Source organism: Cyanistes caeruleus, chromosome 19 (genome assembly GCF_971803275.1).
Source record: "Cyanistes caeruleus chromosome 19, bCyaCae1.hap1.1, whole genome shotgun sequence".
NCBI classification, from domain to species: domain Eukaryota; kingdom Metazoa; phylum Chordata; class Aves; order Passeriformes; family Paridae; genus Cyanistes; species Cyanistes caeruleus.
The window spans coordinates 814,820-829,480 of NC_141719.1; the positions used below are offsets into that span (position 1 = coordinate 814,820).

At 59.5% G+C, this 14,661-nt stretch overlaps 2 protein-coding genes and 1 long non-coding RNA gene across 19 annotated transcripts in view; 1 reads left to right on the plus strand and 2 right to left on the minus strand.

The window, feature by feature from the left end:
* The window catches only part of PIK3R6 (phosphoinositide-3-kinase regulatory subunit 6), a 28,412-nt gene extending 21,946 nt beyond the window's left edge, over positions 1 to 6,466 (minus strand). For 3 of the 12 annotated variants that reach the window (XR_015277942.1, XM_086857065.1, XM_086857060.1), the window contains exon 1: positions 5,297 to 5,613. The gene's annotated coding sequence lies outside the window, so the exon portion shown is untranslated. Of the gene's footprint in view, positions 1 to 5,296; positions 5,663 to 5,994; positions 6,081 to 6,118 lie in introns of those variants that run through there. The other 9 variants (XM_086857068.1, XM_086857070.1, XM_086857064.1 and 6 more) reach the window with 8 other exon arrangements.
* LOC147649773 (uncharacterized) lies at positions 5,995 to 10,109 on the plus strand. The gene is made up of 2 exons (XR_015277944.1): positions 5,995 to 9,107; positions 9,151 to 10,109. It is a non-coding gene; the product is annotated as an uncharacterized LOC147649773 (long non-coding RNA).
* Positions 10,076 to 14,661, minus strand: part of PIK3R5 (phosphoinositide-3-kinase regulatory subunit 5) — a 38,979-nt gene continuing 34,393 nt past the window's right edge. For 4 of the 6 annotated variants that reach the window (XM_086857056.1, XM_086857057.1, XM_086857055.1 and 1 more), the window contains exons 17-19: positions 13,918 to 14,000; positions 13,629 to 13,741; positions 10,076 to 12,637 (exon numbers count right to left, since the gene is read on the minus strand). In XM_086857056.1, the coding sequence (XP_086713182.1) occupies positions 12,496 to 12,637; positions 13,629 to 13,741; positions 13,918 to 14,000 (338 nt within the window). In that variant the 3' untranslated portion in view covers positions 10,076 to 12,495. The remainder of the gene's footprint in view (positions 12,638 to 13,628; positions 13,742 to 13,917; positions 14,001 to 14,661) is intronic. The other 2 variants (XM_086857059.1, XM_023938449.2) reach the window with 1 other exon arrangement.

Here is a 14,661-nt window from a genome sequence, read left to right on the forward strand (position 1 = left end):
GGGTTGTCCCTTCCCTAATCCTTTCAGGCAGAGAGGAACACTGGGGACAGCACTCCAAGTGCTGGGGACACCACCCTGAATACTGGGGACAGAACCCCAAGCGCTGGGGACACAACCCCATGTGCTGGGGACGCCACTCCAAGTGCCCTTGCCCTTCTCTGAGGGCTGATCACCAAGACATTGTGGGTTCCAGATCACCAAGAACCTGGTGGGTTCCAGCAGATCAAACATCACTCTGCAGGCTTTTGGGCATGTCTGGAGGGTCCTGGGCAGCAGCAGGTACAGCCAGCAGGTCACTGTCCCCATAAAGCCATCGGGCCCCACACAGAGCCCAGGCTGCGCTGCTCCTCATCCTCCACAAAGGAGGATCCACGTTCTTTCAGCCCCTGTAAGGAACTGCTGAAGGAACAGTTCATGCCAGGATGAACAGGAAAGCACAGCCCCATCCCCACAAAGGGTATTTCCCTCTTAGCCCCGTGGCAGGGGCTGAAGCTCAGCCCTCTGTGAGGGGAATGGGGTGAGACTGAAGATCCCATTCAGAGGGACAGGGACGTGTCCATACAGGTGGGTCACTTCAGCCCCACCATGGTGACTCGGGCTGTCCCCGGGAAATGTGGGGCTGCACAGGCTCCCCAAAGACTTCCTGCTCTGTCTCACAGGCCATCAACACTGGCAGAAGTCACTAAACCCCAAACCCCCGACCAGGTGAAACACGAGAGGCACAGAAATAGCTGAAGCGAGGCAGAAATAGCTGAAGCCGCGAAAGAAAACCTAACCCCAAACCTTTCGGTGGGAGCTGGGCTGGCAGCAAACGAGGCTCCCCTGGGAAGCTCCAGCATGTCCAGGATCTGCTCCCGGCACACCATGCCTGGACCCCAAACACCAGCGCCTGGAGCAGGGCTGGCCACAGCCAGCCTGGAGGATGTCGCTGTCCCCGCTCCCCGTCTGCCCAAGGACAGCGGAGCCACAGAGCGAGCACATCCCCTCGCTCTCTCCAGTTACACTTATCGGCCCCAAAGCCACCTCCCCACGCCTCCTGCAGCCCGTGTTTAGACACGAATTCACCGCCCAGGCACGGCTGAGCTTTCCTGGGGCTGTTTATCAGCTCCACCATAGAGAGAAACCGCACGGGCACAGGGCACTGCTCTGCCCTCTGCCCGTGCCACCGCAGCCACCGCCCCGCTGCCAGCCCTCCCCAGCCGGCGCTGGCCCCCTGGAAGAGGAAGGATCGCACAGATACCATGGGAGGATGAGCGAGAGGCTCCGCGCCGGAGCGTCCTGCGGGAGCGCACGGGCTCCGAGTGCCGTCACTGCGTGACAAATGGCCCGGGGACAGCCCAAATCCGCCACCCCTCGTGCCCGCGGCTTCTGCGGGCGAGGCTGGCTCTGAAAGCGGCACATCAGAGCCTGGCACGGCTGCCGGCACCCGCCCAGCCCGGCTTCGTCCCGGCTGGAACACGGGACGGGACGGGACGGGACGGGACGGGAGGGGACGGGACGGGATGGGATGGGATGGGATGGGACGGGACGGGATGGGGGGATGGGATGGGATGGGATGGGATGGGAACCAGAGGGGAGTGTGGGAGCTGAAGGGCCGTGTCCCCCAGGCCGTGCTGGGGGTCTGACATTGCATCCTCTGGGCTGCCCCAAAATGCACTGGCAGCTCCCAAACGCTGAGAAACAGCTCCAGCAGCATCCCTGACACCCCTTAATTCCTTACACCCCTTCACCCCCTATACCCCTAGCTCCTTACACCCCTAGTCCCCTAACCCTTTCCATCCCTCACACCCTCACCCCAGACCAGGCTGGAGCTGCAGGGCACCCCACCAGAGGCAGATCTGTGTCCTGTTTGCTCCCTCCTCTCAAACCCTGTCTGCCAGTGCAGCATCCACTGTCTCTGGCCTGGATCCCGGGTCTCTGGCCTCCAGCCCAGCTGCACAGCCCAGGTAGGAAAGCAGGACAAAGGCAGCTTTTTCTCCTCCAGCCCTCCTGGCTGTCCAGGCAACAGCACCTCCAGGGCCCCCTGGACCGTGGCCAAGGGTGAGCAGTGAGGGCAGGCTCTGCTCCTCTGCCTTTCATCAGCTGTTCCAAGGGCTCTCTGTTCAAATGAAAACTGGGAAAAACTTTGGGTGTGAGACTCAAACCCCAGAGAAAGCTGTCCTGTCTCCTTTCTGGTCCCTTTAGACATGCTGCTGGAGTGGAGACCTGCAGGAGGGCTGGGAGCACCACATATGCTGGGGCCCAGACTGAGCCCCACTCCTGCTCTGATTTCCAGTTTTAACTGCAACCCTGGAAGGGCTCTGGCTCCAGACAGCTCTGAGATGAAAGCATATGCTCTCCCTCGGGCTCCTACTGCCAAGGAACAGAACCTCGAGCCCAGACTTGGCTTTTCAGCATCTCTTTGAGCCTCCATTTGCCTGCTGGCTGCTCTGAGAAGGCACAGCCCTGCCAGGGGAGTCCTGCCCATGGAGGGGGAGAGCAGGGATGGCTCTTGGGGCCAGTTCAGTAATGAAACACCTCCACTGGCACTGCAGTGGGTGTTCAGCAGCCCAGCAGGAGCCCCCAGGCCTTTGCTGAAGCTGTGGAAGTCCAGCAGCTTCCTGGACACCACCAACTGTTTGGAGACTTCCTTGCCAGCGTCACATTTCATTCTTCCTAAGGAAAGAAAAGAGTTTTCCGGAAACAGGAGCTTTTTAGATTTAGCATCTCTTTCCATCCCCAGAGTCGACTTTGGAAAAACAATCACAGGGAAAAAATATGTGTGATTTGAAAGCCACTGCCAAGATTGTGCTCACAAACAGCAGACAGGCAAGCCCTGTCCACCTGAGGGGAAATAAAGCAGGGACAGCTCAAACTTCCAAATGTGGCCAACCTGGGAGTGGCCAGGCTGTTTTCCTGGGGTGGGAGGGGGCACATTTGTTCCCAGCCTGCCTCCAGCCCCATTCCCTGGGCACTCCTTCCCTTGGGCAGGACCGTCACCGGGACAGCCCTGCACTGTCACAGCCAGACGTGTCACCGGCTGGGACAGAACAGTGTCCCCATGCCGGCTCTGTGCAGGGTCACAGGACTGTCCTGTCCACAGCAGAGGAGCCCCAGCCTCTGCTGGGAGCTGCCCGCAGGTGCTGCAGCGGAGCTGACTCGGGGAGGCCACAGAGGAATGTCCTGGGGGTGACAGGAAGAGAGTGACCAGAGGGAGCACAGCACGCTCTGCATGGCTCCCACCCCTGTGGGCAGCGGCTGCCCGGGCTGGGAGTGCTCTCTTGGCACCGTGGACACAGAGGGATGTGACAGCTGCTGGCAGGGAGGGTGCAGAGAAGCCCTTAGCAAGGAAGGGACAAGGGTTTAGGGTTGCACCGGGACAATGAGGTCAAAAAGGGGATTTAATTACAGGGCACAGACAGCAACTGCCCTCTCTGCTTTCAGCAAGCACCCCAGAACTCCAGTCTGGCCTGAAGAGCTGCAGCACCCTAAGCCTCAGTCAAACCTGGACCAGAACAGATCTCTGACAGCAGCTTTCCTGCCCCCTCCACTTCTTCGAGGAATGTCACTCCTCAGAACAGAGATGTGACTCGGCCCCTGCCTTCAGAGCAGCCAGGAATAGAGCACAGCCCAGCCAAGGCAGAAAGCCACAGGGAAAGCAGCCCCTGAGAGCCCCCCTGGCCGGGTGGGGGCTGTGCCACTGCTATGACAAGGCTCCTCCGGGGTCTGTGCCTTCCCAAGCACTTGGAGCAGAGGGGTCCAAGGGAAAATCAGAGTTTGGCAGCTGGGGAGGGGTCCTGCCCACATCCCACCACATCCAATGGATGAAAGGTCGTGGTGGCCCTGTCACAGCAGCAGCTGTGCCTACACCACCTGTCAGAAGCTGGGGAGGAGGTGGGAACCTGAATCCACCTGGTCTGGTGAATGTGAAAACCCCTGCCAGGGGCACTCACCAGCTGTGCATGACCCTTGTCACCTGGGCGGTGACACCACATCCCAGAGGGGCTGCTCTGAGCTCAGGGGAGCCCAGGGGGAACCCTCTGAACACGCAGAGAACACGGGAACTGCTCTGGTGGGGATGCACAGGTTGGTGCCTGAACAGGAGCCAGTCATGGCCCTTCCACGAGCAGAAATTCTCTCATTTTGGGGCAAAGAAAGAAAGCAGTGTTTGTGTCACAGAGCAACCTGGACACATGGTCCCACAATTGGGAACTCCAATAAAACTACTGCTGGCTGCCTGTGCCATCTCACCGGGGCCAAGACAAGTCTGTGTGATACTCAGAGGTGATAAATAAGTCCTGGAAGCCCAGGGGAATTTGTTCCTGTGTTCAGGCTCAGTCAGGAGGAAGAATCCCAGAACCCCAGAATCGTTTAGGCTGGAAAAGTCCTCCAGGATCACCGAGCCAAAGCTTTAAGTGAAAGAAAAGAAAAAGAGCTGCTGAGCTGCACAGATGCCTGAAGAGCTCCTGTGGGAGGGAACAGCAGCCCGGGGAAATAAATGGTCGTGGGGAGATGGCTCTGAGCAGCCAGAGGATGCCGAGGAAAGCTCTCAGGGCAGGAGCACTAAGCCCTGCCTGCTGCAGAGTTGGCTCACCTGCATTTTTCACAGCTCAGGCCCCGAACTTGCAGATTTTTGCTTCCTTTCTGGATGGGGGCCGCACTCTGTGCTCGTTATCGCCGCTGCCATCGCTCTTTATTGCCCTGTCACTGCGGCTCGGGGCCCCTGGGGACAGCAGAGGCTCCGGGCCAAGGGCAGGGGAGCTGGGCAGCCGCACGGCCGCGCACAGCCAGGGCCAGGGCCGGCAGCACCCCCGGCCGTACCCAAATCCCCAGCACGACCCCGGCACGGGAGCTGGGACACGGAGGGTGGCACTGGCCAGGTGACCGTCCCTTGCAGCTGCTGCTCCGCACAGAACAAAGCGAGGCAGCCCGGGCTGGTGCCGCAGCAGCCCCGGGAGGGGACGGAGCTCGCTCCCTCCCCCAGCCGGGCCGTCCCCGGGGGTGGCCGAGGGCCCGGCACCAAACCAAACCCACCCGGGGTCCGAGAGGGTGCAGGGCAAAGGCACTGGCCAGCGGGACCCCGCCGGCTGGCAGGGCAGCTGCCACAGACACTCCTTTGGCAGCACGTTCCTGGTCTCCTGCACCATCGCTGCTCCCTCCCCCCACTCTCCCCGAGAAAAGGAACGGCTCTGCCCCGAGCCACGGCTTTCTGTCACCTCTGGCACACCATGCCCGGCCCCAGACAAATCCCTGGGCACTGACGGAGCAGAGCCGGAGCCACAGGAATCCCCACGCCCGGCGGTCCCGGGGCTCTTACCTTCCTCAGGGGGGGCTCGGGGGGCCCAGGGAGTCACAGCCTCCCCCGAGGGCCCGGCCAGAGCGGGGGGCACGGCGGGGTCCCGCAGGGGACATCGGGGGCCGGAGGAGCGCCGGCAGCTCTCGGGCTCTGCAGCCGCTTCAAAGCGGGCAGGGCAGAAAGGGAAGCGCCGAGTTATTTGGAGACAGCTTCCTCTTTCGCAGAGAAAAGTGACAGAGCCGTCCCCGTGCGCCGAGAGCTCTCCGGGCGGGCGGGAGGCTCAGCCCTGCCCCGGCTTCAAAGCAGCTCCTCAGGTCGGGCTGCTCTGGGATGAGTCTGCGAGCCCCGGCACCGCCCCTGGCACCGGCCCTGCCGCTGGCCCGGCCCCTGCCCCGCTGCCAGCCAGCCCGGCCGGGGACAGGTCCCGCTCCGCTGCCAGCCAGCCCGGGAGGGGACAGGCCCCGCTCCGCTGCCAGCCAGCCCGGGAGGGGACAGGCCCCGCTCCGCTGCCAGCCAGCCCGGCCGGGGACAGGCCCCGCTCCGCTGCCAGCCAGCCCGGGAGGGGACAGGCCCCGCTCCGCTGCCAGCCAGCCCGGCCGGGGACAGGCCCTGCTCCGCTGCCAGCCAGCCCGGGAGGGGACAGGCCCCGCTCCGCTGCCAGCCAGCCCGGCCGGGGACAGGCCCCGCTCCGCTGCCAGCCAGCCCGGCCGGGGACAGGCCCCTGCTCCGCTGCCAGCCAGCCCGGCCGGGGACAGGCCCCGCTCCGCTGCCAGCCAGCCCGGCCGGGGACAGGTCCCGCTCCGCTGCCGCCCAGGGAGGCTGGCAGAGCCTGGGTGCTCGCACCTCCCAACAAACAGCGTTGCTCCGGGACACCAGGAGTCCATCCAAGGACACTTTTCCAGCCGCCCGTTCCAGGCACGGCGCTTGTGCCTCTGCCAGCGCCTCCCGCCCGCAGCATCTCCCACATCTGCCTTTGCTCAGAGCTCCTGCGGCTGCCCCGGCTGCTCCTGCCCGCTGCCAGCTGGGATGGCCGGCCCCTCTGGAATGTGCTCCTGGAGCAGTTGGATGAGCCCTGACAGAGCCTGGAACAGGTCTGGCCGTGCTCAGCAGGCTGGCACTGTCACCACGTGGGACTCTGTCAGGAGAGCAGGGCTGAGACCCAGGGCCCCCAGGTGAGGCTGCTCGGGGCTCCGGTGGTGCCCTGGGATCCGTTTTCAGGCCGGCCCAGTCCAGGGCTGGCACACGGGAGGGGTATGGGGGCCCAGCAGACCCAGCCCAAATACGGAGCTGAGCGCTGCTCCCTGTGGGGTGTGGGCAGGCTGGGGTGAGGCCAGCCCTGCCCGCCTGGCTGGAGCCCCGTGTGCCCCACGCGTGTGCCCCTGGCTCCGCTGGGCACCGTGCCCAGGGCAACCCCATCCCAGGGAACCTCGCCAGCCAGCGACTGCCACGACCAGAGCTGTCCCCACCTGTGGCCACGGCCGTGCCGGATCGGCCTCTCGCCCCACCTGGTACCTAGAGCAGGGTCTGAGGCTCTGAGCTTTGCTGAGAAGTGGTTTGGGGAAGAAAATCCTTCTGGAGGGAACGTGGGAACTGCAGCTGACGCCGCATCACTTCCCGTTTCTTTTGCACGAGGAAAAGCCTTTGGTACCGCTCCGTACCTGGCCCCAGGTTTAAAAATAACCTCCTTCCTTCCTGAGTGGGACAGAAAGGCAGGAGGAGGCAGCTCGGGATATCAGCGACCCTCGCCAGTTCCCTGTCGCTGCTCGGGTGCCGAGGCCCGCATCCCCCTGCAGAGCCGCCCGGGGCAGGAAGGCTCCGCGAGCAGCAGCAGCGATGGAAACGTCCCCGGCCCTGCGGTCACTCACAGGGACACGGCCCCGCGGGCAGGGAGTGTGGCCCGGGCACACACGGGATGATGTCTGTCCCTGCCAGGGTCACAACTGGCGCCTTCAAGAGCCCAGGGGAAGGTTTGGGGCGTCGCTGCTCAGTGGTGCATTGTCCCCTGCCTGTTCCCCTGTCCTGGTGCCACCTCTGTCTGTCCCTCCTCAGCAGGAGTTTCCCAGCGTGCAGGAGCTGTGGCACGGGCAGGACCTGCTGCGCTCTCCTGTTTTCCATGCAAATTCCAGAGGGAAGAGGGTTCTGGCAGGACTGGGGGGTGAGCCCCACACTTTGCATAGGATGGGAGGAGTGGCAGGGGCTCCAGGGCCGCTCCTTGTCGGGTGTGCTCTTGCTCTGCGGCGTCTTTCAGGGCCGGGATCTCCCACTTGTCCTGGATATTTGCACTCCTCCCCTCCCAGCTGGTCACTGCAGGCCCCAAGCCTTCACCATCCAGTTTTACCCTAGAACTGGGCTCTGTCCCCCTGTGCAGAGCAGGGGGAGGTCAGAGAGCTCCCTCAGACACTGCCCACTGCACACACCCAACGCCCACTCATTGCCACCAAGTCCGAAATCCCAGGCCAGAAACCCCTCTCACTGAAGGGTCCTGTTGGGACCCTTTAGCCTCACCCTATCCCTTCCCCTCCTGCCTTTTCCATCTCTGCCACAGCACCATTAACCCTCCTGCTGTAGGGCCGCATTTCCTTGAGGCAGCCCATGGAAGGGGGAGGTTGGTTCCCCATATTTTCTGATGTAATTAAACACTAAAACACAGATGACAGAAACCCTCAGAGCAGCACAGGGAACTGCCAAATCCCCCCAGATAACATCAGCTCCTGGCCATGCAGAGAGGAAGAGCCAGGTCACACAAAGCCTTCAGTCAGAAGGCTGGGGGAAAAAAAGGAAGAACCAAACTGAAGCAGAGAAAGAACCTCTTGCGTAGCAGGCCAGGGACAAACGAGCTCTTTGTTCCTGCAAATGCTGTGCTCTGGGATTTACAGGTATTTTGGAGCCCTGCCTGGTCACTTCTGTGCATGGGTGGGGTACAGAGAGGTTTTGAAGCACTTTGAATCTTCCTCACATGGAAAAACTGTCTCCTGAAGTGATCTCCTGATACTCTGAGGACTGGAGCCCCTCTGCTCTGGAGCCAGGCTGGGAGAGCTGGAGGTGTTCCCCTGAAGAGAAGAAGGCTCCAGGAAGACTTCAAAGACCCTTCCAGTGCCTAAAGGGGCTCCAGGAGAGCTGGAGAGGGACTGGGGACAAGGGATAGAGGGACAGGACCCAAGGAATAGCTCCCACTGTCAGAGGGCAGGAATGAATGAGATTTTGGGCAGGAATTGTTCCCTGGCAGGGTGGGGAGGGCTGGCACAGGGTCCCCAGAGCAGCTGGGGCTGCCCCTGGATCCCTGGCAGTGCCCAAGGCCAGGCTGGACATTGGGGCTGGGAGCAGCCTAGGACAGGGGAAGGTGTCCCTGCCATGGCTGGGGTGGCACTGGGTGGGCTTTGAGGTCCCTCCCAACCCACACCAGTCTGGGATTCAATGAAACAGAAAAAGCTCACTGGAGCACTAATTGCAGAGGGGGTTCCCTGCCTGGAGAGGACCTTGCTGCCCAGGAAGGGACTGTCCTGCCATGGGAGCAGCCACAGCTCTCTTTTCTCTGGAGATCCCGCTGCCACCCGAACCCGTGCCGTGAGTGGCAGCTCCTCACCGAGGTCACACGGCTGTGACACCCACGCGGGGCTGGCTCCCTCCTGCTGCTCACACTCCGGCCCCTCAGAGCCCCTCAGCTGCCCCCAGCTGCCCCAGGCAGGGGGGACAGTGGGGACAGTGGCAGTGCCAGAGGAGTGGTGACAGTGGGACAATGGCAGTGGGACAGTGACAGTGCCAGGGGGACAGTGGCAGTGGGACAGTGGCAGTGCCAGGGGAACAGTGGGACAGTGGCAGTGACAGAGGACTGGTGGCAGTGGGACAGTGGCAGTGCCAGGGGGACAGTGGGACAGTGGCAGTGGGACAGTGGCAGTGCCAGAGGAGTGGTGGCAATGCCTGGGGACGATGGCAGTGCCCAAACTTGGGGGTGTGGCAGTGCCAGGGGGACAGCGAGTGGGGCCAATGGGGTCGGGGCTGTTTCTCCTCCTCCTCCTCGTTCGGTTCCGATCTCGGCCCCTGCCCTGCACCCTCCCGGGCCAGGGGAGCTCAGGCTGGCTCCTCCTGCCCTGGCTGCTGTTCAGGGACGTGTTCCCCGCTCCGTTCCCCCTCCCAGGGCTGCTCTCAGAGCAGCTGGGGCTGAGGGGAGCGGGGGGTCAGAGCTGTCCAAGCCCCACTCCCATCCTGCAGGGAAAGCCACCCCTGGCACCTGGCCAAACCTAGGCCTGGGTGATTTCCTTCCAGGTTGGAAGGGAACAGGTCACAAACCAAACACTTTTGGTGCTGTGGCTCTATTTTCTACCCTGGCCTTCAGCCCAGGTCTATTTTTAGTCCAGCTCCAGCAAATATAGAAGATCTGGGGAGAGGGAAAGCCAAGCTTTGTTTGGTGGGATTGAAGTTGCCTTTTTCATTTCTCTAAACTGAGTCATCTCCAACCCTTCCTTTCCTTTTTTTTTTTTGTCTTTAAAAAAAATTATAATAAGGAGATAAAAAGATGATAATAATAAACCATGGAGTGTTCAAGTCTGGGCAGCATCTCCTGTGAGGGTGGAAAAACATAACTTATTTGCTAAAGACTGTGCAGGTTGTACCTGCAGGTTAATCCCAGGTTACCCCACCTGTGAGCCCGAGCCTTTGGAGCAGCTGAAGGAAAAATCCCGGTGCCAATGACTCTCAGAGCCTTTTCCTGCTCCCAGGTCAGCTCCTCTGGAAAGATTTGGAGCCTTCTCCTGTGCCTCCCACCCACCCAGGAATTCCTTGACCCAATTACTGCTCCTGTACTGGAAATAAACCAACTTTTAATATTTTACAATTACTTTAAAAGTTCTCTGCACAATATTTTACAGATCAGCACAGAATTTACACAGATTTGTTGAAGCTACACAAATGTACAAAGACGACCCCAAAGAACCCTGGAATTCTTTCATTTCCAGAAAGCATCAGAGGTCAAAACCTTCTCCAGAATTCTGAGTGCCTGGAGTTTATGCTTGGTTTTCTCTATGGGGTGGAAATTCTCTTCTCCAGGATTGCTGCAGGGCCAACTGAACCCAGAGGGATTTCTGTCCTGGCATGGATTTAGCCACGGATACCAAGATCCCTGAGAGGAGTGTTTGACAGGGTAAGGTGCTGGTTTAAAACCCTGAACAAAAACAACCACCTGCCCAAACTCCAGCCCCACTGGAGAGAACACACCACAAACTGTTTTGGGAAGGAAAAGTCGCTGAGAAAACCTTTTCCAAGTGCATAAAAAGAGCCACTAAAATTAGATTTGGATCCTTGGAGCCTATTTGGCTGAAAATAGTTCTGGAGAGGAGTGCCCAGGCATCCTGGAGCAGGGACAGCACAGCAGAGCCTGGCTGTGCTGGGGGTCCCTGCAAGGACAGACACTGCTCCGTGCACTTGGATAAGCTGGGTGCTCCTGGAGCCACTGTGAGGCCAGAGAAGGGGGATCTTTGCTGGGAGACCACCCTGGCTCTGCTCTGGGCCGGGGCCAGGGCTCCTGCTTGTGCCCAAGGGATGCTTCACCCCCCCGAGGAGCTTTCCTTGATCCCCAGGGCAGCTCCAATCCGGGGTGGTGGATTCAAGCAGGACAGGGAAGTGCAGAGGCCTCAGGAGCACTGGCATATCTAAGATTTCCTCATCTCTGTCCCTGATGGGAGCTGCACCCAGAGCTGCTGAGGACACCAGGGAGCACCTTGGGGACCATGGTGCTCATCCCTGGGCCAGGCCAAGCTGTCCCCAGCAAAGGGACAGTGGCCAGCAGCAGAGTCAGGGCCACAGGAGGGATCCCCAACACTTCCAGCAGGGATGGGGGGATGCAGCAGACAAACCTGACCCCCACTCTGATGAGACACCTGAACCCCCCAGGAGCTCTGGCACTTTCCCTGGCAGATTGAACCTGAAATGACACTGCTGATGTGCCACCAGCCCTAGGGGACACTGACAGAGCTCACCAGGTCCTGTTTCCTGGAGGATCAAGGACCCCCTGAACTGACCCTACTGTGGCTGAGCCCTGCAGCCCCCAGCAGTGCCAGGCCTCCCTTCCAGACATGTCCAGGAAACAGAGAACCTTGGGATCAAGCTCCTTTGAGTCTGCAGCAGGCAAGGAGCTCTTGTGCTGCTAGCAGTGATACAATCCCCAAAAACCACCCAGAAACAGCCTTAATGTTTTTGTTCACAGGGTCAGACTATTCCTAAATATCCTCAAATATTGCACCTTTCTGTATCCACAGCCTTGCAGAAAGGGGAAAGAGGTTGGAGTGTTTGTGGGGGGGAGGATCTCAAATCCTGCTGTCACTTGCAGGTGTTACTCATTGGGTTTGGTGCTGGGTCCTTCTCCAGCAAAGGTGACCCTGCAGGTACCTGAGGCAATGCTGGTGCTTCCCCAGTACTTCCCTCCCTGCTGGAGATCCAGCACTGCTCCTGATGGATTTCCAGCAGCTAAAGAGGGCTCAGCCCTGGGCTGGCTCTGGCACACAGTGCTGGGAGCAGGATGCTCCTGGACTCAGAGTACAGGTCAGTGCTGGAGTCCTGCAGGAATTGGGAATTCCTCTCCTGGATGTACAGGAAATACATGGATCCACCAGCTGTCTTTGCCCTGGGATGCCCTATTGCACTCAATTCCCTGGACACAGGCAGCCCGTGCTGCAGGATCCCTGCTCTGTTTCCCTGCAGGACACACAGCCTCCAGAAGGGAATGGAAACCTTGGGAAACCTGTCCCCCCATCCCAAAAAACTGTACTGAGCATCCCTGACCTCACAGGTGAAATACCACCAGGACATGGGCTGGTATTTCACCAACACAATGGGAGCTGTAATTCCCATGCACTGACGGACACCTGACACCACTGAGCCAAGGACATTCCTTTTCCCAAATATCCCCCCCCCATATCTCACCTGCACCATTTTCTGCCAGGGAACATCCCTGTCCTTGCCCTGCCCTCCCACCCCGGTGTTGACATCTGCTGATCCACAGGGAGATATCCAGGAACCACCTTCCCCCCCTTGCTGAGGAGTCCCCCAGTGACACCAGAGCACGACAATCCCACTTCCCAAGGAGGGGCTCAGCCTGGAGCAGGAGCAGGCACCACCCCAACACAACAACTCTTCAGCTGCAGCAGCTCTTGGCCAAGCAGGGCTGGGCATCCTTTTCCTTCCCTTCACTGGATTGGTGCGGGATGGTCTGGAGGGACACGGCCCCTCTATGGCAGTGCCCCACTGAAGGTGGCAATGGGCAAACACAGCAGGGAGTGGAACTCAGAGGGGTCCTGGGGGGGCACTGGGGACCCTCTGGGTGCCAGAGGGTCGCTGTCCCTGGGCTTGTAGCACACGGAGATCTCACACCTGCAGGGAAACATGGAAACAACCTCTGAGTGGGCTGAGAACCCTCAGGGGCAGCAGGAACAGGGCTGCAAACCCAGCAGGAACAGGGATGGGGCTGCAAACCCAGCAGGAACAGGGATGGGGCTGCAAATCCAGTGGGAATCAGCGCAATCCTTAACAGGACTGGAGTCTGAGCACTGAGAGTTCAGGATTTTCAGCTGGCTCAGGCTGGGACCTCAAGCACCATCACAGATCCAGGGAATTTGTAGAAATTTAGTAGGGAAAATAAGAACCTCTGTATCCCCCAAGTTTGGAGAAAAGGGAAGGAGCTCCTTTAGCATTTCATAAACTCCACCAGCCCCCTGAGTTTCACAATGAATGAGTTAAATGCTTCTCTTTGGGGTTATTTAAGAACAAAAGATCCCATATATTTTTCTGCTGGAGGCAACTTCACTTTGCAGAGTTCTGCTCAATCTGAGGGTGGAATTACAATGTTTGTACATTTTTAAAACTAATGGGTCAAAACCATGGATTGACTTCTTGTGCTCATGGAAGCCCTGTCACCTGGGGAGTCAGGCTGGTGTCCTGGGGACAGCACTGATGGGTGAACAGCCCCATGAACACTTCCTGCTTAGCCCAGACTCTCCCTCCCACGAGGCTCACGAGTTCCCTCTGCAGTGGGGATGCCAAAGGAGGCATCCAAAGAAGATTTAGAAGGTGAAGGGTCTCCTCACACACCCTGAGCTCTCCCAACACCTCCTTTATCTCCCATAACCTCTGGCTCATTATTGCTCCTGCTGGAAGAGGAGTCTTTGGGGTTAAAGGCTGTCAGGGCACCACCTTTCAGACTGCAGAACTTCCTGAAGGTGAACTCCTGCTGGGATCTGAGCAGGAGCATCCATCCAAGCTGAGCTCAGAGCTTGGGGCCCAGGGGGCCAGGACCCCATTCCCACCCACAGCTCAGGGACAGCTGAGGATGCCCCATCCCAGGAGCTCTGGCTGCAGTTCCCACCTGGTCACACTCTGCAGGATCTTCTGCTCATCCTGGTCCAGGCACACAGCGAAGGAGGACTGGACCCCAATGATCTGGACCTTGTCCACTTTGATCTGGGACATGCTGATCTGCTGAGAGGAAAGGCTGCAGTGAGGGATCTGCTGCCTCAGCACATTCCCTGGGCAGGGGGCTGGGGGCAGCAGCAGAGGGATCTCCCCAGGAGCTGCTCTCTCCACCCCTGCTCCCCTCCCAGCTGGGCCAGGCCAACCCCATCTCCCACATGTAAGAGCTCCAGAACTGGGGTTACCTGATTGAAACTTTTCTTGGATTTGGAGTTCTGCCTCTTGACCACCTCGGTCATGGTTAAGTTGAGACATTCTGTCTTCGAGGCTGCAAGAGAAGGAAACTGCTGTGACCTGAGGCTCTGCTGGAACCCAGGTGGGCCCTGCACCTCTCAAAGCATCCCAGAGCTGGAGCTGCAGCAGGATCCCAGTGCTGGGGGAATGCAATCCCAGCTTTCCTCCCCTCCTGCTGAATGTCCTCTGTAATTCCAGCTGCTTTCCAAACAGCAGGAGAGAACATTTGCAGCCTTGGGCTGCAAACAGGAGAAAACCCATTGCCCATCACCGTGAGGGAGGAAAGGCTGACTCTCCTGTGCCCAGCTGGAGATGCCTCCTCGTGCCTGGAATTACAGTGACATCCTGTGGTCAAACTGCTGAATGGGAAAACCACTGCAGGCAAGGGGATCAGATTCCTCTTGGAAGGACAGAGATTCACAGAGAGGTTTCTCCCCAGATAGGAGCTGAGGGCACCCCTGATGCAAGCCCTGAACCAGAGCAGGAACATCCAACTCAACATTTAGAAGGGAGTGAGAAACCCACTCCTGACGTTTTTCTCCCAGGATTGACTGCATGGCTCCACAGATGGGGAGGGACAGTGTGGAGCTTGTCAGACCTTGTGGAGATGTCTCCTGTTTGGTACAACAGGATTCCCCTGATTATCCTGCTGACAAACACCTGCCAGGCACTGGCCACACCAGGAAAAGGGACCA